Consider the following 25734-nt stretch of genomic DNA (forward strand, 5'->3'; position numbering starts at 1 on the left):
CTGTTCCTCTCATCCCCCTCGTTTCCTGAAGGGTGGAGGCCTGAGGGGGCCTGTCTGCAAGCTCAGGGCAGGAGCCCCCAGGGAGGCTCTTTCTGAAATCTCTAGGGGGGCAGATGGGTTGGCCTGCGAGTGTCAGCTGCCTCTTGTCAGCTGACACAGGCTGGTGTTCTCGGCCACATGCTGCACCGCGCAGAGGGCTCGGCAGACAGAAGGGGCAAGTGGACGGCAGAGCTTCGTCCCCACTCAGTGCCTTGTTTCAGGGCAAGCAGCGACAAGCCCATCTGAGCACAAGTCCTCCACCTCTAAAGCTGCCTCTCCACTCGAGTGGAGAAAGGTGTCAGCCAGAAACGGTAGGGGTCTGCCTCAGTTTGCACTGAGGTGTAAATAGCCATCTCAGCCTTCTGTTTTTGTATTTTTTAAGAAAATAATTTCAAGTGGCTTGTGTTTCCTCCCGCACATATTTTCTGTCTTGTTGAAAAGGTGCCATTTCCACTGGAAAGTGTGTGGCCAGGGTTTCCGTGTGGGTTTCTCTTGTCTGTTCTGAGCATCACTTAGATACTGTGAAGCTTGCTCCTTTCTCTACTCTCAGAGGCCCCAAGAGGGAAGGAGCATCAGGCTCGGTCGCGAGGCGCTTCTCTCCTCAGAGTGCAAGCAGCACCACGGCTCTGATGTCACCCTCCTCCCTAGGCTGTGGCTCCCCCAGGCAGCCCCATCAGTCATTTGGTGCAGAGAAGGGAGGGTGTGAGGCTGGGTCACATCTGTGACTGCCTCACTGAGCACAGCCCAGCCACCCTCAGCTGCTGTGGTCCCAGGTGGGCTCCAGCAGCCTCCCGCTGCCCCCTGCACCCCTTCTCAGTGAACTCTGGGATCCACACTGACCCTGATGCTGCACCCTCAATGCCAGATGTCAGGATAAAACCGTCCCCAGCATGGCCAAGAGCAGTCACATGACTCACAGACGTGCAGTTCTCTCAAGCAGCTCCCTCGGGGTGACGCTTGTCACAGAGCCAGCCCCAGGAGTCTCCAGTGTCCCTCTTCCATTTTAATGTGATCATTGGCCATACTAAGCAAAATACACATTTTTTGTTAACAAGCATACCCTATGCTTTTAGGAAACAGAGATGACTTTCCCCAGACACTACCTGCCTCACAGCTAAGACAGAACCTTTTCTGTATCTGACTTCAGCAGCCACTGCAGGCCCCAGAGCTTTACCCCGCCCTCCACGGGGCTCTAAGGTTCTTAAACATTCATGTTTTAAAAGCCCTACTATCTGACGTCAAGGTGGCCTAAAGTGTAAAACATTGGACTTAGTTAAGCTTTTACCAACTGGGCAGACAAGATACTGTGGGTGGTCCTCCTGACACTTCTGGATGAAGCTCTGGCATCCCCAGGAACTCATCCACCTGAATCAGGTCCCCTGTGTTGCCCTCACCCAGTTCCTGAGACAGAATCTGTCCGTGCGCCCCAGGTCTGCAGTCGAGCACTGAGGTACCTGACCCAGCATGGTGGCTCTTCTGCTCACGTGCACACGCGTTCACCCCCTGGGGACAGAGGCAGGTCAGGACTAGCCCTAGTGCCCACTGTCCCAGCTCAGCAACGGTCCCGCCAACCACACTGCAGGCTTCCTAAGTGCCTTTTGGGATGGGTTCCACCCTTAGGGCCTTGGGTGGATCCAGGGAAGGCGGGGGTGGGCTGCCACCCAGCGAGCAGGTTGGTAAGAGGTGTAGACGCAAGGAGTGTCAGAGCTGCTCTGGAACCTGCAGACCAGAGAAGGCTCAGTGCCCAGCAGGAGCCCAGTGGGGCATCCAGAGAGAATGGAGTCGTCCCAATTGTACAGTGATGCTTCTTTTTCTTCCAGTGCCGTGTTCACCTGGACAAACTTGCTGGTGGTTGTGGTTGAGCTCGATGGGTCCGAGCAGGAAGCCCTGGACCTGGTCCCCCTGGTGACCAACGTGGTCCTGGAGGAGCACTACCTGGTGGTGGGGGTGGTGGTGGTGGTGGACATCGGCGTCATCCCCATCAACTCCCGGGGGGAGAAGCAGCGCATGCACCTGCGTGACGGCTTCCTAGCCGACCAGCTGGACCCCATCTACGTGGCCTACAACATGTAGATGCCACGTAGTGTCCCTTCTATGTGGCCTACAACATGTAGACGCCCAGGGCCCGCATCTACGTGGCCTACAACATGTATGTAGATGTGCGGGGCCCCCATCTACGTGGCCTACAATATGTAGACGCCAAGTAGTGTCCCATCTACATGGCCTACAACATGTAGATACCCGGGGCCCCCATCTACGTGGCCTACAATGTGTAGACGCCCACGTAGTATGTCCGGGGCCCCTGTCTACGTGGCCTACAACATGTAGACGCCACATAGTGTCTCATCTACATGACCTGCAACTTGTAGACACCCACATAGTGTCTCATCTACGTGGCCTACAACATGTAGACGCCTGGGGCCTCCATCTACATGGCCTACAACATGTAGATGCCCACGTAGTGTCTCATCTACGTGGCCTACAACATGTAGACGCCTGGGGCCCCCTGTTCAGTGTCGCAAGTGTGGGCACCAGGGCACCTTCCCCAGCAGAGCCTCACCGTGTGGTGGGGAGACTTCCCACACGTCCTGGTCACACAGGGATGAGACGTGAATGTGAAGTTTGCTCACAAGGACTTTGCATTAACTGCCTTTAGTTTGTTGGAAAAGCCCATTTCAAGAACTTTCTTTTCTTTTTTTTTAATTATTGAATAATAAGTGCTTTCTTCGTAAAAGTGGTATTTTGTTAAGCCAAAATAGCAATTAAAAAAAATATTCTGCCCTCCAGATGGGTTCTTTTAAACAATTCATGTAGTGTGACAAAGAATTGTTTTCTCTGTTTTAATGTGTCATGAAATCTTAATGCCATGGACCTGCTACTGATTTAAGCCATTGCTGGAGCCCATCCTTTTAGGACAGTGTGTCAAGGTACGAGAAAACCTTCCAAATAGCACCTTCCAATTAGATTTTAGCCGCTTTCTTTGTCAGAAATGTACTGAAGAAACAGACTGATGATCGGCCCTCCAAGTTATCATAGAATGAGAGGAAATTATAAATAAGGTGTATTTCGGCAATTACCTTGCAGATATCTTTGTACTAAACTAAAAAGATAAAATAAGTTAACTCCATATGTAATTATGTACAAAACGTTTAATTTATTTTGATCTCTTTAGAAGTATAACAGAGAAAACATTCAAGAATATTAAAGTCTTGTAATGTTTGCTAATATAAAAAGTGTTGTATTATCTTGCGTGGATAGCATCACAACAGATATATATATATATGAAATATAAGTTCACTAAGAACAAAGGGAATTTTAAAGTTTAAAACACAGAACCTGTCACTTGCATGGTGTCCCCTCCGCTGCACTGTAGATAGACTCTCGCCGTTGCTGGTGTGAGCAACCAGACGGCCTGCAGCCCAGAGCTTCTATTCTGGAGCCAGAGACCAGCTGTGGGGCCAGCGCCTCGGAGGTGGCAGACTGGAGCCGGGTGTGCACTTTCCCTCTGCCGCGGGGTCGTGACGGACTTTCGGTGCCACGTGCCCACCGCAACGCGTGGCCTGGGGAGCAGCTGGCCCACTGCACGCGCTCCCTCGGCTACAAGAATTCATTGCACAGTGTTTTCATCATTTTGTTTGTCACCTTTTTTTGGTCCTTGGTATGAAAAGGAATGTCGTTCTGTGGTCATTGGCAGCAGGTTGCGCTGACTCCCTCAGCGGCTTTAAGGGAGGAGACTCACTAGGAGGTCATGCACGGAGCTGCCCCAGCTGTGCTGGCTGGAGTGGGAGGCCCCCAGCCCCGTCGTTGCTCCTGCTGCAAGGACATGCTTCTGATTTCCGTCTCTTGCTGCTGCTGCCGCCTCATGCACCTTGAAACTTTGAGAACCCCTCGCACACTCCCGGATTGAACCAGCTCGTCGGTGTCCAGCCAAGAAGAGGTACCAGCTTCCGAGTGAGATCCCCTCCATGATTGCCCCAGTGTGCCCGGGGTTCCTGTGTGGGGTCTGCCTGGTTCAGAGTGTTGCTGGCGAGACTGAGACCCTCTCTGCGTGGTGGTCTCACCTGCCTTGCTCTGTGCACTGGCACTGAGCCCTTTGCCACAAGAGAGTTTTGTTTGACTTCGGAGATCCAAGGCTAATTGCTGTTAGAATTTTAAGTGGTATTTTTAAAAAATTTGTCTACATGTGGGGTTTCTTCCATCTCCACAAGTTATTTGATTTTTAAAATATTTTGATTTCATTGCTGTGTATGAGTATTTCTCCACATGCTTCAGATAAACATTCCCAGTCTTCTGCTTCCCAAGGGGGACCCCACCATATACAGAGAAGACACATGCCCACTGTGTGGAAGGGCCACAGGGACCCCACCACACACACAGAAGATACAGGCCCACTGTGTGGAAGTGTAGGGGGGACCCCATCACACACAGAGGGTACACGCCCACCATGTGGAAGAGCCGGGGGGACCCCACCACACACACACCCACCATGTGGAAGGGTAGGGGGCACCCCACCACACACAGAAGATACACACCCACTGTGTGAAAGGGCCGGGAGGACCCCACCACACACACACCCACCATGTGGAAGGGTAGGGGGGACCCCACCACACACAGAAGATACACACCCACCATGTGGAAGGGCCAGGGGGCACCCTACCACACACACACACACACACACACACACCCCGTGTGGAAGGGTAGGGGGGACCCCAACGCACACACAGAAGATACACGCCCACCATGTGGAAGGGCCAGGGGGCACCCCACCACACACACACACACTGTGTGGAAGGGTAGTGGGGGACCCCACCACACAGAAGACACATGGCCACCATGTGGAAGGGTATGGGGGAGACCCCACCACAGAGGATACATACACCCACAGTGTGGAAGGGTAGGGGGCACCCCACCACACACACACAGGACACACATACCCACAGTGTGGAAAGGTGGGGGGGGAGGCCCCCACCACACACAGAGGACACACACCCGCCCTGTGGAAGGGTGGGGGGGGGCAGTTTCGGGTCAGACACTGATGAGGAAGCGGGACTTAAGGCCCAGCGAGGGGTTGTGAGGTTGCTGGTGCCCTCGTGAGGCCTCGGTCCTGCTGCCTGTGCCAGCGGTGAGGGCCAAGGGCTCAGGGCTGGGATCCAGGTTCTGTTGTGCAAGAAAAGGAATGAGACTCTCAGTACCACCCACTTAGCAATAAAGGAGGATCGTTCTGTACTGTTAATGGAAACTGCTGGGACGAGTCGTTCATGAGAACATAGCCAGTGTTTGTCTCGTGACCTTGTGCTTTTGAAGTCAGACAAAACCGTGTGGTCAACTTGCACAAAGGAGGGTACACAGCGACCACCAAGACTCAGACCAACCAACAGGGCGGCTTCCTCATGGTGCTTGTTTGTTATATCTATCTAACCCTGCTTGACACTTTCCCCAAGGGAAATGGTCCCTTGATAGTCAGATGCTAGCAGCGTTGCTTCATAGTGTGGTGACTGGTTAGAGAGATTCATGTGCTCAGCCAATCACGGTTCCAAACAAAATTTTTATGTGCAAAGGACAGCAACCTTCTCGTATGTTAAACCACCAGTAAGCTTTGTACATCTGTGATAACGCCTGTTTTATATTCAAATGAACAAATAAAAGCTTTTATTTTTGTTGCTCTGAAAATAGCAGTTTCTTAATTGGTCCCCTGGAGAGCTGGGCCAGCTTCCATCCCAGGAAGGAAGTGACTCCTACCAGGAATGGATCCCACTCTGTTTACATAATTTGTTGCATTATTTACCAGTACAGATAATCATACTTTGAACAATGTTTAAATTTTGATGTGGGCATTTATTGCTAAAAAATTCCTATGGCAACAAATGTTTTGTGAAATGTTTTTTTTAATTCTTTTAAATATATCTAAATATATTTGTTCACATTTTCTCCAAGTGTACAGATTATTGGTAACCTTGAGGGACAAGGAGTGTAAGTCTGTGTGCACAAACTCTGCTGCTCCTTGGCCAGAACCTTGGCCAGGACCGAGGTCTCGCTGACGATTCCAACCCAATTATCTTTGTTTTTCTTTTGTCTTTGTCTCTTGGAAAGTGGTAGTGGGTTAACTGACTTCCAGCCTAATGGTTATGAAAGGATAAAACCACCAGACTTCACCAAGTGCCTTTGTGTTAGAATTCCCCTGGGAAAGGAACGTCCATGCTAACTGGGGGTGTGGAAGTCGGTGGCTGGTGTAGACCACCTGTTTGGGTGACTGGGCATTGCCAGGAGATCTGCTCGGAGTGGCCGTGCTTTGGGCAGCACGTGTGTTCCCGCATGCACGCATAGAGTTCCTTCTTCTGCCTTGGTCCACGCCCTCCAGCATGGTGCCGAGGCCAGGGGACATAGGCCAGAGTTTGGTTGGCAGGTTGATCGTAATTCTGGGTCTTACCATCCTTGTTGATGTCTTGGTGGCCTGAGTCAGGTGCTCTGTCCACACGGAGGGACGTAGTGTCACTGCTTCCGAGGAGAGAGGTTCCGTTCCCTCAACACCAGGTCCTCTGTGACTCACTCCCCCTGCTCAGCAGAGCCTGCCTGGTGCTGACTGCTGGGCCGGTCTCTGTCTTCCGCCATCCCTGGTAGCCGGTGCCTGGTCCCTGAGTGGCATCTTCCCGTCAAGGCCACTCTGGCTCCCCTCCAGTGGGTCCTTCCACTCATCTCTGCTGTCTTCTCGATTTTAAGGTTAATCCGTGAACAAATTAATGGCAGCACCAAGGTCAGCGTGAGATCTGGGTGGGCCTTGCTGCCTCGGAACAGCCCATGTCAGCTCCTCAGGCTGGGATAGACCCTCCTCTCCCTTCCTGCCCCTCACCCCTCCACCCTGCATGTCACTGTCACTCCCTGACTTCGTCATTCATGGGGGGAAGAGTTGGGGACCCTCCCAGGGCTGGGGCAGGAGGCCAGCGGGTGGGCAGGCAGGGGTCTGGCTCTGAGCACAGTCAGGCGGGAAAGCCTCTCCTCCAGCCCCTCACTTGGCGCCGTGTGGGAGGGCGCAGGGCTCACCTGGGCTGTCGGGCTCTGGGGACAGGCTGACCTGCAGAAACGTGAAGGCACAGTGAAATGGAAGACAAGACGGTGGGCACAGGGGTCTGAGCCTGGCCTCAGCTCCCCTGCACTTTGTTTCCATGTTGGTATGGACCCTGGGGGGACAGAAGCAAGTGTTCCCTGCAGGTGCAACCCCCTCTTGCCCCAGGAGGCGTTCAGGAGGTGCAGGGGAGCAGCCCTAGAGCCGAGGTCAGCAAGCTCGATGCCTCCCTTCTCTGCTCACCATCAGGAGGATGAGGACAGCGTTGGGACCCACACTTTGGCGAAGCCCGGGTCAGAGCAGAGGTGAGGGTAACCCAGCCAGAGCCGTCCCCTCACAGCTTTCCCATGGATGCATTCCAAGGGACCGGATGTACCCACACATCTTGTTGAGTCACCCCTGGCGAGTCCCTGCACCAGAAGTGGAGGATGGCACTGCCATGTGTCCCCCTCCACCACCCTCCCCAGGAGAGGACAGAGGCCACCTGTCCTGACCGCTGTCCAGGGGGCTTCCCCACAGGTCAGGCAGTAGCAGAAGCATCTGAGGCCGAGAACCAGTGTGGATCCTTGAAGATGGACGCTCTGATTGTGAAGCTGCTCCAGCTCCAGAGGGCAGCGCGGCTTGGAGGGTGGAGTCACCTGCACGTTGGGGCCAGCGGCGTGTCACCAGCCCAAATTCCTGGAGGTATAAGTGAACTGCGAGGCGTCGTCTGGTCTCAGTGGGGTTTAGGGATGCTTTAGGAACCATTGGTAGCTAGTGGGCACTTACACCGACGGACGACGGCACGTTGAGTGTGTTGTGTCCCAGCCATGGTCCCGTGAGGCTTCAACCAGGCCACCGCCAGCCTGGAAGACACAGTGACACTTGTGTCTGACGGGCCAGTCAGCTTCGGTCTGAAACCTTCTGTCCTGACGTAAGTGCAGCCCTTCAGTCGCTGGGCAAGGACCTGGCCCCACAGCACTTGACTTGTGACATGAGTACAGAAACACAGGCTTCAACCTTTCTCCCATCATGAATATTATTCTTTGGATTCTTTTCGAGTGTAAATGTGATATTTAGCTTCTGATCCCTTCACAGATAGATGGTAGCTAGATTTGGCCAGGTTTGGGATTGCAGTTTGCTGATTGCTGTTGTAAGACACACAGGTAGGAAGGCAAACTTTTGAGAATTAACTGCTGATTCTGGTTTTCCTTTCAAAAGCAATAATTAGTTTCTGAGTCTAATAGTTTGGGCTCTAAATGTTTTAATTTCTGGGCTTCTGTCTCTTTCACTTTCTCAGTCAGTAAATATTTGAGTACCAACCACGGGTCCTTGCTGGGATGAAATGGCCGAGCAGTCCACCTCCCTCAAGTCCATGTCCAGCAGGGACTGCAAGGCCTGAGCTGACTTCTGACTCCAGCTCAGAGACTGATGGTCAGTCTTGGTTCTGCCAGGGCAGGAGGTCACATAAACTTCTGTTGCCATGAAGAAGGGCTGAGGCCAGACAGTCTCGTTTCCCTACCCTCGCTGTTCCTCAGGTTTGACCTCTAACCAGACAAACACCCAGCAGCTGCTGCTACTCATAACCGACCAGCTCCATCCAGGGCTGCATGGAGAAAGGGGCTTTTGTTGCTCAGAGTGAACTGTGGGGATGGGACATCCTCTGGACGACCGCGGGCATGCAGGCATGTGGGGCGGCTTCTGCCGATGCTCCACCCTTTGTGGAGTAGGAGCTGCAGTGTCTGATGTCCTGCACTGAACAATAGGGGAGTCCCCAAAATGTCAAGTTTGTTTTTGAACAGCCAAGTTCAGAATTTTCTATTTCAGTGCCTGATTGATCATCTGTCAGCAGAGGTTCACACATTTGCTATTAGTTTCTAACTCAGATGTTCAGGATGTAAGGAGAAACACTTGAGAAGGTGTTTACAGAGACCCTACATCCTTTGTAATGTGAATACTTAAGCCCTCTCTTTGGTCTGCTTCAGTTCAGTCAGTTCAGTTGCTCAGTCATGTCTGACTCTTTGAGACCCCATGGACTGCAGCATGCCAGGCCTCCCTGTCCATCACCAACTCCTGGAGCTTACTCAGACTCATGTCCATCAAGTCGGTGATGCCATCCAACCATCTCACCCTTTATCATCCCCTTCTCCTCCCGCCTTCAGTCTTTCCCAGCATCAGGGTCTTTTTCCAGTGAGTCAGTTCTTCGCATCAGGTGGCCAAAGTATTGGAATTTGAGCTTCAGCATCAGTCCTTCCAATGAATATTCAGGACTGATTTCCTTTAGGATTAACTGGTTGGATCTCCTTGCAGTCCAAGGGATACTAAAGAGTCTTCTCCAACACCACAGTTCAAAAGCATCAATTCTTTGGCGCTCAGCTTTCTTTATAGTTCAACTCTCACATCTATACATGACTATCAGAAAAACCATAGCTTTGACTGTACGGACCTTTGTCATCATAGTGATGTCTCTGCTTTTTAATATACTGTCTAGGTTGGTCATAGTTTTCTTCTAAGGAGCCAAGGGTCTTTTAATTTCGTGGCTATCCACAGTGATTTTGGAGTCCAGGAAAATAAAATCTGTCACTGTTTCCACTTTTTCCCCATCTGTTTGCCATGAGGTAATGGGACTGGATGCCATGATCTTAGTTTTCTGAATGTTGAGTTTTAAACCAGCATTTTCACTCTTCTCTTTCACCCTCATTTGAGGCTGTTTAGTTCCTCTTCACTTTCTGCAATTAAAGTGGTATGATCTGCACATCTGAGATTGTTGATATTTCTCCCAGAAATCTTGATTCCAGCCTGTGTTTCATCCAGCCTGGCATTTCGCATGATGTACTTTGCATATAAGTTAAATAAGCAGGGTGACAATATACAGCCATGTCTTATGCCTTTCTCAATGTTGAAACAGTCAGTTGTTCCATGTAAGGTTCTAACTGTTGCTTCTGGACCCACATACAGGTTTCTCAGGAGACAGGTAAGGTGGTCTGGTATTCCCATCTCTTTAAGAATTTTCCACAGTTTGTTGTGATTCACACAGTCACAGGCTTTAGTGTAATCAGTGAAACAGAAATAGATGTTTTCTTGAAATTCCTTTGCCTTTTCCATGATCCAGTGGATGTTGGCAATTTGATCTCTGGTTCTTCTGCCTTTTCTAAATCCAGCTTGTACATCTGGAAGTTCTGTTCACATACTGCTAAAGTCTAGCTTGAAGGATTTTGAGCATGTGCATAAACTAGATTACTTTTAAAAAATCTCCTCTTTCATTGTACAGTCTGAAACAGAATTCTCTGGGGTAGGGAGGTGGTGGGGAAGAGAAGCATAATAAAGCATAGGTATGTCAGAGACCTAGGACTTAAGTTCACTCCTGGTTTCCTACCATGTGTTTCACACCCCAGAGCCTTGGACTATGGTTACTGACCGGAGGAACCCTTTCTAGGAGACCAAGAAGTACCTACATGCATCAAGATAGCAGCCATTGCTGCGGCTAGAGGAACTGGTCATAATTACTAATCAGACCAGAGGGGAAGGACTGATTTTCAAAGAAAAGTTCACTGTGGGACCTGAGCTGGATGGTCAAAAGAGAAAGGAAAAACAAAAAAAGATAGGTGTGAACAGGTAGGGGCTTGGAGACAACTGTCACTCCCAGAGCTGAAGGAAGGGTTTTAGAACAGAGGTAAATGATACATAGATGGACAGACATGGAAAGGTAGCTTCCACACAGATAAAGAGCTGAAATGCTGGTTTCCCTGACAGCTGCTTCCCCAGGGGACAGTCAGCATAAGGACTGAGATGTAACTTGTACATGGAACCTTCTGCCGGGTGAACTTCCTCTTCCACCGGTCTGTCCTTCCCTCATCCTTTCTTCTGAGCCTTTCTTAATTATGGATTTTCTCTGTTCAGACCCAAGCTCAGGGCGGCCAAGGATAAGGACCAGGAGCAGAGCAGATGCAGCTCCTCGCCCACAGGTCAGATGAGGAGCCCCCTACACAACAAGGTGAGGAGCCCCCCAACCCCCACCCAGTGTAGGGGTGTCACAGCCACTCTCCAAGAAGGTGCTGGGGTCTGAGGGAGGGCTCTGTGGGATTCTTGGGCAGTGCTTAAGACTGTTTTCTGCTTCTGAACAGAAGCAGAAACTCCTCAAACTCCTGTAAAATCCAAAATAAAATGTTTGGAAGTGATTTATTTATAAGAGGAACTCCTACACTCTGCCCTAAAGATCTACAGCAGAATGAAGCTGAATACAGGTCACAAGATGTAAACCGGAGGCAGACAAGTGGAAACAGTGTGGTCCACAGCCACGTCTTGACCTCTGGGAGCAGAACTCAGCAGCTGTAATTATTAAAAGGTTACAGGAATTACAGTTTCACGTTCTTAATTTTTATGATCCTCTTTAAAATGAATTAGAAAAGAGTGGGTTGTCATTCCTTTTTTTTTTTTTTCCAACAAAGGATATATAATAATTTGTTTTGTTTAAACCGAACCTTGCCTACTGCCTGTGACCTTACTCACTGAACAAGCCCGGTTCAGAGGAAAGCTTGGTGTAAAGCAATTACAGAATCACTTCTTCATCTGCCGTTCTGAGCCATCTCCCCTTGTCTTCTGCAGTCACTGTGCTGGTTTCCCTCTAGATGTTCAGTCATGGCACCCCTCAGTCCTGCTTCCTCTCTGATGGCTTCCTTTCACCTTCTAGACCTCTCTAAGCAAGAATTTTGTTTTTCTTCTATAAGTTTTTTTCCTGGTCTTAAAAGTTACAGTTATAGTAAAAATATGAAGGAAAAAATGAATCATCCAAAATCATGTTCGATCCTCTGGAATATTCGCCTTACTTCTCCAGCGATTCCCGCTTACATTTCATGTCTCAGCTGACATACAGGTTTTTAAACCTCCCCTAATGGTTTCCCCTCTTGTCATAGCCTTCTCGGTATCCTGTAGCCCTGTATTTTTTCTTCATTGCACTGAACTCTGGGTTATAATTAATGCTGCACTTACTTGGACGATGCCCTCACTAGAATATAAGCTACATAGAGACTGGAAGCATGTTGTGCTGTTTATCATGCGTTTGGCATACAACACAAGTGCTGAATGAATGTCTACACTGTCTGCTAGAAAGCTGCTTTAGCAATCTGTACCTTCACTTACACTGTTTCCTGTTCCTGGAGGGCAGGGGTTATTTCTTACTATTGCTGGATTTTATTAGACCACAGATCATCTTCATGGGGCTGTGGAAGAGCAATATGATACCATGAACGTGGTTCCTGAATTGAAGCAGCCCTGGGTCTCAACTTCCTCTTCAGTGTGAGGTTGAGGAGTTAGGTAAAGGTTTTCCAACTGCCCTATAGAGCCAAAGGCATCCTTAGGACACCTTTGCAGGGCTGCCTAATTGAAATGTCAGTTTAGAGGTTTGCTGACTTGAAGATTTCTAAGCTCTCAAAATTCAGACTGAAAAATTAAGAACCTACCATTAAAAGAGGTCAAGTTTTGCTGAAAACTGATAAATTCTTATCAACTCCTAAGTATCAAGCAGGCCTTCTAATACACATTTGCTTAATGAATACTGACAACTGGTCAGGTGCTGACGGGAGCACTTAACTTGGTGACACAAAGCTCTTGTTTTTAGCTTGCTTTGTCCAGTGTGGGTAGTCATCAGCCACAGGAGAATGTAACATGGCTGGTCCAAATGGAGATTTGCTGAAAGCATGAAACACATGCTGCATTTTGAAGACTTAGTATAAACAATGTAAAATATCTCATTGTTATATAAGTTAAATTTTGAAGTATTCTGGACATACTAGGTTTGTTGTTGTTTAGTCACTAAGTCATGTCCAACTCTTTGCAACCCCGTGGACTGTATGTAGCACACCAGGCTCCTTTGTCTTCCACTATTTTCCAGAGGTTAGGTAGGATATGTTAAAATTAATTTAACCTGTTCCTTTTATATGGTTTAATAGTTAATGTTACTGGATACTATTTAATGGTTTAATATTTAGTAGTAATATCTAATAATAATAATTACTTCAGTCGCTCAGTCACGTCCAACTCTTTGTGACCCCATGGACTGCAGCACGCCAGGCCTCCGTCCATCACCAACTCCCGGAGCTTGCTCAGGCTCATGTCCATTGAGTCAGTGATGCCATCCAATCATCTTATCCTCTGTCATCCCCTTCTCCTCCTGCCTTCAGTCTTTCCAGCATCAGAGTCTTTTCTAATGAGTCAGCTCTTCGCATCAGGTGGCCAAAGTATTGGAGCTTCAGCTTCAGCATCAGTCCTTCCAATGAATATTCAGGACTGATTTCTTTTAGGATTAATTGGTTTGAACTCATTGCAGTCCAATGGACTCTCAGGAGTCTTCTCCAACACCACAGTTCAAAAGCATCAATTCTTTGGCGCTCAGCTTTCTTTATAGTCCAACTCTCACATCCATACATGACTACTGGAAAAATCATAGGTTTGACTAGACAGACCTTTGTCAGCAAAGTAATGTCTCTGCTTTTTAATATGCTGTCTAGGTTGGCCATAGCTTTTCTTCCAAGGAGCAAACGTCTTTTAGTTTCATGGTTGCAGTCACCATTTGCAGTGACTCTGGAGCCCAAGATAATAAAGTCTGTCACTATTTCCATTTTTTCCCCACCTGTTTGCCATGATCTTAGTTTTTACAATGTTGAGTTTTAAGCCAGTTTTTTCACTCTCCCCTTTCACTTTCATCAAGAGGCTCTTTAGTTTTTCTTCTCTTTCTGCCATAAGGATGGTGTCATCTGCATATCTGAGGTTATTGATATTTCTTCTGATAGTCTTCATTCCAGCTGTGCTTCATCCAGCCCAGCATTTTTGCATGATGTACTCTGCATATAAGTTAAATAAAAAGAGTGACAGTATACAGTCTTGACGTACTCTTTTCCAATTTGGAACCAGTCTGTTGTTTGATGTCCAGTTCTAACTGTTGCTTCTTGGTCTGCATACAGATTTCTCAGGAGGCAGGTAAGGTAGTCTGGAATTCCCATCTCTTGAAGAATTTTCCACAGTTTGTTGTGATCCACACAGTCAAAGGCTTTGGTGTAGTCAGTAAAGCAGAAGTAGATGTTTCTCTGGAAGTGATGCTTTTTCTGTGATCCAGTGGATGTTGGCAATATGATCTCTGGTTCCTCTGCCTTTTCTAAATACAGCTTGAACATCTAGAAGTTCACAGTTCATGTACTGTTGAAGCCTGTCTTGGAGAATTTTGAGCATTACTTTGTTAGTGTGTGAGATGAGTGCGATTGTGCTGTAGTTTGAGCATTCTTTGGCATTGCCTTTCTTTGGGATTGGAATGAAACCCGATCTTTTCCAGTCCTGTGGCCACTGCTGAGTTTCCCAAATAAGCTAACATATTGAGTGCACTTTCACAGCATCATCTTCTAGGATTTGAAATAGCTCAGCTGGAATTCCATCACCTCCACTAACTTTGTTCGTAGTGATGCTTCCTAAAGGCCCGCTTTACTTCGCACTCCAGGATATTGGCTCTAGGTGATAAGCACACCATCATGGTTATCTGGGTCATTAAGATCTTTTTGATATAGTTCCTCTGTGTAGTCTTGGCACTTCTTGTTAAGATCTTCTGCTTCTGTTAGGTCCATACCGTTTTTGTCCTTTATTGTGCCCATCTTTGCATGAAATGTTCCCTTGGTATCTCTAATTGTCTTGAAGAGATCTCATCTTTCTCAGTCTATTGTTTTCCTCTATTTCTTTGCATTGATCATTGAGGAAGGCTTTCTTATCTCTCCTTGCTATTCTTCGGAATTCTGCATTCAGATGGGTATATCTTTCCTTTTCTCCTTTGTCTTTAGCTTCTCTTCTTTTCTCAGCTATTTGTAAGGCTGCCTCAGACAACCATTTTGCCTTTTTACATTTCTTTTCTTGGGGGTGGTCTTAGTCACCACCTCCTGTACAATGTCACAAAGTTCTCTTCATAGTTCCTCAGGCATTCTATCAGATCTAATCCCTTGAGTCTATTTGTCACTTCCACTGTGTAATTGTATGGTATTTGATTTAGGTCATACCTGAATGGTCTAGTGGTTTTCCCTACTTTCTTCAATTTAAATCTGAATTTGGCAATAAGGAGTTCATGTTCTGAGCCACAGTCGGCTCCCAGTCTTGTTTTTGCTGACTTTATAGAGCTTCTCTATCTTCAGCTTCTGAGAATATAATCAGTCTGATTTTGGTATTGACCATATGGTGATGTTCATGTGTAGAGTCTTTTCTTGTGTTGTTGGAAGAGGATGTTTGCTATGACCAGTGCATTCTCTTGGCAAAACTCTGTTAGCCTTTGCCCTGCTTCATTCCGTACTCCAAGGCCAAACTTGCCTGTTATTCCAGGTTATCTCTTGACTTCCAACTTTTGCATTCCAGTCTCCTATGATGAAAAAGACATCTTTTTTTGGGTGTTAGGTCTAGAAGTTCTTGTAGGTCTTCATAGAACTGATCAACTTCAGCTTCTTCAGCATTATTGGTTGGGGCGTAGACTTGGATTACTGTGATATTGAATGGTTTGCCTTGGAAACGAACAGAGATCATTCTGTCATTTTTGAGATTGCACCCAAGTACTGCATTTCAGACTCTTAAATTGACTATGAGAGCTACTTCATTTCTTCTAAGGAATTTGTGCCCACGGAGGTAGATATAATGGTCATCTGAGTTAAATTCACCCATTCCAGTCCATTTGAGTTCACTGATTCCTATAATGTCGATATTCACTCTTGTTATTTCCTATTTGACCACTTCCAATTTACCTTGATTCATGGACCTAACATTCCAGGTTCCTATGCAGTATTGTTCTTTACACCATCAGACTTTACTTCCATCACCAGTCACATCCACAACTAAATGCTGTTTTGCTTTGGCTCCATCTCTTCATTCTTTCTGGAGTTATTTCTCCATTGATTTCCAGTAGCATATTGGGCACCTACTGATCTGGGGAGTTCATCTTTCAGTGTCCTATCTTTTTGCCTTTTCATCATGTTCATGGGGTTCTCAAGGCAAAAATACTGAAGTGGTTTGCCATTGCCTTCTCCAGTGGACCACGTTTTGTCAAAACTCTCCTTCATGACCTGTCCATCTTGGGTGGCCCTACATGGCATGGTTCATAGTTTCATTGAGTTAGACAAGGCTGTGGTCCATGTGATCAGTTTGATTAGTTTTCTGTGATGGTGGTTTTCATTCTGTCTGCCCTCTGATGGATAAGGATAAAAGCTTATAGAAGCTTCCTGATGGGAGAGACTGAGTGTGGGGTAAACTGGGCCTTGTTCTGATGGATGGGGCCATGCTCAGTAAATCTTCAATCCAATTTTCTGTTGATAATCTATGGTAGTTTTCTGTTGCCAAACTATGGTAGTGGTAATGAAGGTGATGGTGATCTCCTTCAGAAGGTCTTGTGCAGGCACTGTTGTATTCAGTGCCCCTGACCTTGCAGCAGGCCACCTCTGACCCAGATCTCAGCTGGAGACTCCTGGACACTAATGGGCAAGTCTTGCTCAGTCTCTTGTGGGGTCACTGCTCCTTTCTCCTGGGTCCTGGTGCACACAAGGTCTTGTTTGTGCCCTCCAAGAGTCTGTTTCCCCAGTCCTGTGGAAGTTCTGTAAGCAGATCCCACTGGCCTCCAAAGTCAGGTTCCTTGGGGGTTCTCAGTCCCTTTGTCAGATCCCCAAGTTGGGAACTCTGTTGGGTGTCCTAGAACTTTCTTGACAGTGCAAGAGTTTCTTTGGTATAATTCTTCTGCAGTTTCTGGGTCGTCTGCTCAGCGGCTTTATGGTGGGGCTAATAGCGACCTCCTCCAAGAGGGCTTGTGTTACATGCTCCATGACCCTGGTCTGCTGCAACCAGAGCCCCTGTCCCCAGGGCAGGTTACTGCTGACCCATGTCTGCAGGAGACACTCAAACACTCAAAGGCAGGTCTGGCTCAGTCTGTGGGGGTCTCTGGATCCTGGTGCCCACAAGATTTTGTTTGAGTCCTCCTAGCGTCTCTGACGGGTATGGGTTTGATTCTAAATGGAATTTCGCCCCTCCTTCTGTCTCGTTGGGGCTTCTCCTTTGCCTTTGCTGTGGGGTATCTTTTTTTTTTTTTTTTTTAAATGGGATCCAACCTTCTCCTGTCGATGGTTGTTCAGCAGCGAGTTGCAGTTTTGGAGTTCAAGAACTTGCCTCTCAGGTGTCATCAGTGGCCAGAATGGCAGAATGCCCAGCTCCACCCACCCCAGATGATCTAAGTTGAACTCTGCACTTTAACTAGACCCCCAGGTTGTTTGTGTGCACTTGGATGTTTGAGGGCCTCTGATCTAAATAAGTGACAGCACTCTTACTACCGATTCTATTCTTGGCTTGCCTAATCCTGCTGGATCCAGGATTGCTAACTTGAGGGACCTGGATCCTTCTGGGGGTGGAAGTCTAAGAATGGGCCCTAGGACTCTGTAAGATACTGGGACCTTCTGCATATCTGTTTATTTCCATCAGTAAAGCAGTGCCTTTGAAAGGATGGCCTCATCAGCAACACTTGGGAACTTGTTAGCAATGAAAGTGGGAGTGGGGAGAGGACAGCAGTGTTTGTTTGAACAAGCCCTCTTCTGATCCTGATGTCAGAAATTTGAGAACCACTGAATTAGAGGGGGAGGCAAAGAGAGGGTTGGGCCACTTCTGCATTGTGGTTTGGGCAGGAGGGTGATGCTGGCTTGAACTGAGATCACCATCATGGGAATTGGTTGGAGGAGTGAAGTGAAAACAAGATGATGGATTTGAGTCTGGATATATTGAAATCAATGGTATTGACTAATGTCAAATGTTTATTGAACAATTTTCTATCTGTATGTTCAGCCTAGTCTAAAGGTCAAGAAAAAGGGCTTTGTAGTCAAATTTGAATTTTTTGAGAACTGGTAAAAGTAAATCCAACTTTACATAATGTTTAAGAGAACTGTTTTTAACACACTGATTTTATATAAAGTTAGTCACCAGCAGGTAGCCAACAGTATATGATTACTATGTGATATACTTGTGTTTGTTTTGGCCTAGGGGAATGGACTAAATCAACAATTTATTAAAGGCAGTTTTTTTAAATACATTTATTAACCAATGTTAACACATTAAATGAGTCTATATATTGCTAGTCAGAGCAGCTTACAAAATGCCAGAATGCATCGAAGAACTGGACAGCCACAATGAGTAATTACAATGTGCATAGTGGCTAAGCTCAACACCTTGATATAGCTTTATGATTTGCAGAAAATTTTTAATAATGATTCCTAAACAATCAATTGTAATTTTACCTAAAACTTTTACAAAACCAGGCCACAATCTCTTTTTTTAATTTTGTTTTTTTTTTTTTTTTTTTAAACACACAGTTTTCACACTGTAGTAACTTGGAAATGTGCAACCGTGTCAACGGAGACAAAAAAGCCAAAGTAACACGAGTCTTACTTTCATGCAGCTATCGGTAAATAGTACACACTCTGGAATGATTTCACACCAAAAATAGTTCCACAATAACTTGCTCTCATAGGGGTGGATCGAAGTTTTAAAACTTGGAAAACAATCAGAGAAGGTAAGTGTTCTCAGTTACGTCGTCTCGACCGGACCACAGCACCGTGGCGACGTTGACCAATCTCACAGCAACAGGAGGGACCGAGAATGCCACGTGCCTGCATAGTTCAGGGACGCTGTTGACGTGTGGCTACCAGACAGGTCCTCCAAGCCACGGGGCACCACCAGGCAGTCGCTTGTCGATTAACTTGTGTCACCACCATCTGCAACAGCATTAGGACTGGGTGGGTGATTATTTCACAGAAGACTTGGGTACATTTTTGTCTTTAGAGTGACCCTGACAAACCTGGAGAAAACTTTTTGAAAGGTTTTTCTCCTGATTCTCTCACTTACATTGTGTGTAATTGCTTTAATAAATATCAAAGGTGTAAATAAATATTTACAAATTATTTCTCTAAACTTAAAAATAACTAAATGATAAGTGGGAATTTGACTGGTCTAAGGTCAGTCTTTGAAAAAACATAAATTGTGAGGGTTTGTTTTATTTTTTAAAATTAAGGTTTCCTGGCTGTATTTTATATATCTGTGTATAAAAAAAATCATTATTCAACTATCGATCCATTCCTATTGGTAATGCTTCTTAATCCAGACATTCCGCAAAATACAGACTTTTTACAAATCACGGCATCTTTAATACAAGAAAATTAACATGCATTATTCTTCATTCTGTGTACAGTGATGGAGTTCATTAGTAGGCAATGATCCATTACTACAAACATAACGGCTTCTGTGAAACTTAAGTGCTTTCTTTCCTTTCAGTATTAACTTACAATAGAAGAGGTGACACCAGATAGTAGGCAATCAGATGACACTTGGGGAGGGAAGGGAAGCATTAAAGAAATCTGTATGCCTCATCTATAATTTCATGTATGGATAAAGGTAGTTTTTGGCTTTTTATTTTTGTTGTTTATTTTGTTACAAGCACTCATGTTAGGACAAAGATGAAATGTGCAAACTTTAAAATTTAAATATTCATTTTCTCTAAGATCCAGCTCAGTAAAAGATTACCCCAGTTCCCTGCAATTTTAAACTACAAGATCAAAGCTAATAATTTGTTATAAAAGTTATATATTGAAAAGAAATAATGAAAACAAATTGGGAAATATTTAAGAAAAAATATGCAGGACTAGCACCTGCTGTGTCAACCCTGTTCCCTAAATTCAATCATATACCCACTGGCATAACCAATAGATAATGCCTTTAAACAGTAAAGTAAGCTGAACAAAACCAGCTCAACAAGGTTAAGAAATAAATTTCACATCAAGGTAGTATGTTTTATTTCTGAAACAGTTCTGTAGTTCTTACATTCAGATCTATTTTAAATGTTTCTTTGTTAAACTCACTTGTAATTCACCTGTTTTTTAAAGATCTGTTGTTTAAAGGTTAAAATCTCTGTAAAACCTAAAAATGTTTTAAAATTTGCTGAAAATGCAACAAACTCTCAATTAAAATTTATTTAAAATAATACCCTCCACTGATGTTACTTTTACCCCCTGAAAATCTCCAGAGGAGCCGTTAACAAAAGATTTAAACTACTGTGCAAAATTTCTCCACGAAAAGTGTTTAAAGGCTGGTGCAAAATGGGAAGCAAATTCTAAACAATTTTGGCTTCTTGGAAACAAAAACCGCTGTGTCTGAGAGGAATAGTCGTCAGTGATTCTCCAGGAAGAGCCAGCCTTCATCTTTTCCGGCGACAGGTGCGCTTGTGCTCCGCATGCCAGTGCTCCTGCTGACACTTGATGGAGCAGTACGATGTGTTCCAGCAGCAGTGGTACATGGCCTCCTCCTCACAGTTGTAGCACTGTAGCAAGAAACCGTGACCAGCAAGTAAACGAAACTGGGTACAACTACAGACTTTAAAACTGTGCTTTCAAAGATCTTTCTAACTCAAGTGTAAACTAGGACATCAAAACACGGTTTCTGTCCTGAGCAGGACAGTAGGGAAACAATGGGATGACAGAGGCTCAGCATGCAGTCATTATCAGCAATCTCAAGCTTACTCAGCACAACATCAACTTCTTCCATCTGTACTAGGTCATTAACATCAACAGCACACAAGCATAAATAATTTCTCTTTTCCTAAAAAGGTCTGAAGGTTCTGAAAAGATGACAGAGCAGCAGCACAAGGATTCCCCACCCCCCCGCCACACACACCAGCTCTGCTGCACAATCTAAAGGGACTGTTTTGGAACCCTGAGGTCTGGGAAAGGGTGGAACAATAAGTTATGGTCACTTTGGTCATTTTGGCTCTTAGCACTGAAACAGCTACCTCTTCCCCACCTGCAGCCCCAGGTGGCTATGCAGGGAGCCCCCTGGCAGGTGTTCTGCAGACTGCTGCTTCTGGTCAGATGGGCGGGCCACTTTATTAATAGTTGCACCCCTCCCCCACCCATCACAAGTCCTCCCTCTGAAGTGACTTCCCTTTTGCAAGCCATTCAAAATCAATTGCACATACAGGGGAATTAGGAAGTCAATGTGCAAACCCAAGGAGAGGCTTAGAAAAGACCTAAGAAGACATTTAATTTACACCTCAGTCTGATCCTGGGAACAGACAGCCATAACAAAGAAACAGCAACAGCAAACTATGATAAAGGGGAGAAAATGAGTTACAGTTACCATATTATTAGACTCAAATGTTTAGTGTTCAACAACAACAACAAAATCACAAGGCATACAAAGAAGCAGGAAGTATGACCATTCAAAGGAAAAAGAATCAATCAACAAACTGTTCATGTAAAAAAACCTACTGGCAGATATACTAGACAAAGACTTTAAAACACCTATTAAAGAAGTGCAAAGAACTAAAGGAAGATACGGAGAAAGTCAAGAAAATGATGTATGAACAAACTGGAAATATTAATAAAAAGATGCTGATGGAAACCAAAAAGACTTGCAGCTGAGAATTCCATTAACTGAAGTGAAAAATGACTGGAGGGAGTCAAAGGCAGATGTGAGCCGAAGACAACAGGTCAATGGAAATTAACAAGACAGGGGAGAAGACTGCGGAAGAGCAAACAGCCTAAGAAGACCCACAGGGCACCATCCTTAGTGAACTGTCAGTTCTTAAGTTAGAGACCAGTGAGATGTTACTTTTATAAAGCAAAAGTAATCAATTTCTTCACTAGAAGCTAATGTATGTTAAGTGCAGTAAAATCTGAAAATCCTTAGTTTGCTATTATGATACTTACATTTACAATTTTATAAGTTAATATCACCTATTAGGGCCAGCCCACTTATCAAAATAAAATACCTGCATAGATGGAAAAGTTGTATAAATTATATATATTATGTCCCAAAGTATCATAATCTCAATGTAACAAAATAATTTTGAGCAAATACTGAGAAATGTGGGCTCTGGAGTTAAAATACAGTTTAAGTTCATTAAAGTTGACAGTTCCACATTAGACTGTATTTCAGGATTTTTACATATGCCATAAAGATCTTTCTGAATTTTCATCATACCTATGGTATTTTTTTTTTTTTTTCATAAATCAGATTCTAAGAAAATAGTGGTATTTACCCACTGCTTCTTCTTGGTCTGAGAAATTAGTTGTTTGTGCTGTGTTGCTAGCTTCTTGATTTCCTCTACAAATTCTTCTTTACACTTTTCCTTTACTTGCTTACATTTTCTGTCCATCTCACCCTGCATATTGGCTACAGCTTTATTTACAGCTTGTCTTTTTTCTTCTTCCATTTCAGAACGCAGCTGAGATGAAAAAAAAGTTAACCCACAGTATGTCAGCTCATAATTTACACAGACCATTAAGCAAAACCATAATACATAGTTTCTACTTAACTGATGTACCTCTCTTCCCTTTATTTCATTAAGGGCTATAAAATATTTAGGTGAGAAAAGTACCTGTTATTTAAAATATTGTAAAAAGATGCCTTTTTATATTCCTTGTTTTAAAGAGCTGCTACCTCGTTGATGCCTAAGCAACGTAAAACCACGACATGAAGACCATTCACCTAACCCACCCGTGTGTCTGAAGGCAGCACTGGCACTGAGGGCTGTGTTACCTTTTCTAGAGCTTCTCGTACAACTCTTTCAGTTTCTCGCTTGTGATCAGACTTCATTCGGTCTTTAAAGTCATTGAAAATTTTGGTGTACTTGTCATGGCACATGCTTTGACACACTCCATCACTGGTGGTCTGGGTGCTTCGATGCAGCATTCTTGGGGAAGAGGCACTTAACTTCTTGGTCTGAGTTGACACAGAAACTTTTTCGATTGGCTGAGGCATCGTGGGGATTTCCTGGCTGGAACTTACAGCTTCCGTTTCAGGCTCTGGTTCCTAAGGATAAAGAAAGTGCCACAGAATTTACTAGTTCAAGAACAAGCTCTATCTGAAGAAAAACAGAGGGATACAAACAGCCATACAACTGCTGTTTAAACAATCATGTAAGAAAATGGAAAATTCTTCTGTGTATTCAACCACAATTCAAAATAAATTAAAAAAAAAATTAAAACACATGCAATTTGTAGGTACAGTCATTCTACAGGAACTTCATTTACAATTCCATTAAATAATATTATGATGTTTCCTTTCAAAAGAGACTGAACAAAAAGCTTTACTATGTAAGATCGTTAGAATTTATCGTTACTTCTTTGGATGAGATTCATAAACAAATACCCTAGACCACCCCTCACTGAGTATGTGGTAGTACTGTGCCCTGGTTTTAAAATATACCTGGATTATAGAATTGTAAAAGCCTGAACTTAGCCATAGTTTCTTTCAGTTTTCAAATGCTGGTCTCATTGATCTGCTGGGTAAACACTAAAAACTGTTTATTAGTGCCATGAGAAAATATCAACGTTCCCAGACAATGCAGCAAAGGGCTGTCCCACTTAGCCAGATGTGGTCAGTGCTGCTTAACTGGATGCTCCCGTGTGTTACTCTAGTGACAGGGCAGTGGGCAGCCTGGGTCCAACTTGGTTGCTATCCTGGGACTGACGGCAGTCCTTTTTGCAAGTCACCTGTCAGGAGCACTGCCTGGATCACAACTGTGGAAGTATTTCCTGTTTCACTTATCACCTGGACACTGCAAGGTGGGCAACTTACTTCTTTTTTGGGTTCCACACTTTGATTACGTCGTCCTTTCTTTGCTCTTGGTTCTTGAGTGACCTTTAGCTGTGGACATTATAAAAGTAACAGCACGTTATTCCCGACACCACAAAACACTTCTCTGCTGAGAAGACTAGCCATGGACCCATGGGGGAGAGGTGGGCACCTGCTGTGTCCCTGTGACATTAGCTCTTTCAAGACCATGTGGTTGGCACTCACTGAATGATTCCTCTGGGCCGAGGGCCTGAAAGAGCTAATGTGCTGGTCATGTCTGGATCAGGGTGATGGTGGCTTCTGTGAACTAGGACTGGTTCTGGTTTGTTTCTCAGAGCACTTGACAAATGTGTGAAAGGAAGAAGTCACAACCTGCTCATTCCACGCCAGTGCATCCTGACACCTGCACCTTTGGAACACAACTGACAGGTTCTTACTGGTGCCCTTACCTGCTCATTGCTGGTGGAGGAGATGCTGGACTCTGCCTCCTCCTCCCCTCGGTCCTCATTCTTGGACTTCCAAAACCTCCCTTCACGGAGGAAGCGCTGGTGCAGCTCCAGTTCGTCACAGGCCTTCTTCCAGCCCATACTGCGCTTAACATGCAGCCGGTGAACATTGACTGTGATGTCCTGTATGTTTTCAGAAGGAATCCAGGCCCTGTGAACAACATTGAAAAGGGATAGTTAGAAGTTTCCAAAACAGCAGAAACTCTGTGCACTGTAAAGCACAGTGGCTTGAATAAAAACTTTTACCAAGTAGAAAAAAGGTGAATTGACTTGTTTTTCACAGTCATCAAAGTAAAGTTCTCAGGGTGAGAATGACTCATATGCCTTTTTTAAAGTGTTCAATATCTCATTGTTTTGAATACTATAAATTATTCAAAATCTAGCTACTTGCATGTTAGAACTATAGAAAGTGAGAGTGGAAGTTGCTCAGTTGTTTCTGACTCTTTGCAACTCCATGAACTATAGAGTCCGTGGAGTTCCCCAGGCCAGAATACTGGAGTGGGTAGCCTTTCCCTTCTCAGGGGATCTTCCCAACCCAGGGATCGAACCCAGGTCTCCTGCACTGCAGGTAGATTCTTTACCAGCTGAGCCACAAGGGAAGCCCAAGAATACTGGAGTGGGTAGATCTAAAACTACATTTGGTTCTATTGGGAAGAAAGCTAGAATAGAAACTGAAGAAAATTTTCCTGGGTACGAATCACCTACTGGCCTTAGTCTCCCACTAGAGTGCTGTGTCCACTCACCTGGGGCTGACCATGGGCCAGTGAAAGCACCACAGAGCGTACAGTCCTAGGGCTGTTCCTGCCTCGTCTGACGGCTGGCAGAGATGTTGCCCAGATGGGCTTAAGGTAAGTTATTAATTAACAGCTGGAACCCAGCGAGGGTCCTAATGGTTAGGTTTCCTAATAAATACACTAGCGCTTCTACATGCATTGCCACTGCCCTGAACTGAGAAACAAGGAGGAACAATGCAGCATATACAGTTCAGGTGACTCTGGACATGAAGAGGGAGGGATGTCACCAGTGAGAGGATATTAGGTGGGATACAGCACTAGGAATAAACCAGGATTTACTGTTTCCAGTCTTACTATGGAGTTACAGAAATACTAGACCTAAAACTGTTCTGAAGGCATCAGAGAATTCTGGCATATATGCCTAAAGTTATAAACACAGACTTCTAACTTGCTTGTATAAACTAAGCTATTTGCTTTAGAATTTAAAAGCACATTTTTAATATACAATAATCCATATGGTTACATGCTAATGACAGCTGACATTGTTAAATTTGAACTTGTTTATAAATATTACATTAACAGTGTCATCTGACATTGAGAAACCAAAGTAAACTACACTTGAGAAAAAGTGCAAATACAAATTTGCTTGTGGAAGAGTTCCTTGCCATTAAATCCTGTATTCTTATTTACTCTTTCAGTCAGCAAACATTTACTGGGCAATCAAAAACTGTTAAAACACTTTTTAAAAGCAGTATGTTTTTGAGGGGGATTTCCATCATAAGCAGTGCTGACTACCTGG

At 45.2% G+C, this 25734-nt stretch overlaps 2 protein-coding genes across 14 annotated transcripts in view; one reads left to right on the plus strand and one right to left on the minus strand.

Moving 5' to 3' along the window:
• DIP2C (disco interacting protein 2 homolog C) overlaps positions 1 to 5709 on the plus strand; it is a 297423-nt gene extending 291714 nt beyond the window's left edge. Inside the window, 1 exon segment of the mRNA XM_043885135.1 lies at positions 1860 to 5709. Within this exon segment, the coding sequence (XP_043741070.1) occupies positions 1860 to 2112 (253 nt within the window). The 3' untranslated portion in view covers positions 2113 to 5709.
• Positions 5710 to 18312: 12603 nt separating this feature from the next.
• ZMYND11 (zinc finger MYND-type containing 11) overlaps positions 18313 to 25734 on the minus strand; it is a 74315-nt gene continuing 66893 nt past the window's right edge. For 12 of the 13 annotated variants that reach the window (XM_043885145.1, XM_043885138.1, XM_043885137.1 and 9 more), the window contains 5 exons: positions 24145 to 24352; positions 23699 to 23767; positions 22658 to 22930; positions 22158 to 22343; positions 18313 to 20438 (listed from right to left, as the gene is read on the minus strand). In XM_043885145.1, the coding sequence (XP_043741080.1) occupies positions 20316 to 20438; positions 22158 to 22343; positions 22658 to 22930; positions 23699 to 23767; positions 24145 to 24352 (859 nt within the window). In that variant the 3' untranslated portion in view covers positions 18313 to 20315. The remainder of the gene's footprint in view (positions 20439 to 22157; positions 22344 to 22657; positions 22931 to 23698; positions 23768 to 24144; positions 24353 to 25734) is intronic. The other variant, XM_043885146.1, reaches the window with a different exon arrangement.

This window comes from Cervus elaphus, chromosome 23, assembly GCF_910594005.1.
Source record: "Cervus elaphus chromosome 23, mCerEla1.1, whole genome shotgun sequence".
Lineage (NCBI taxonomy): Eukaryota > Metazoa > Chordata > Mammalia > Artiodactyla > Cervidae > Cervus > Cervus elaphus.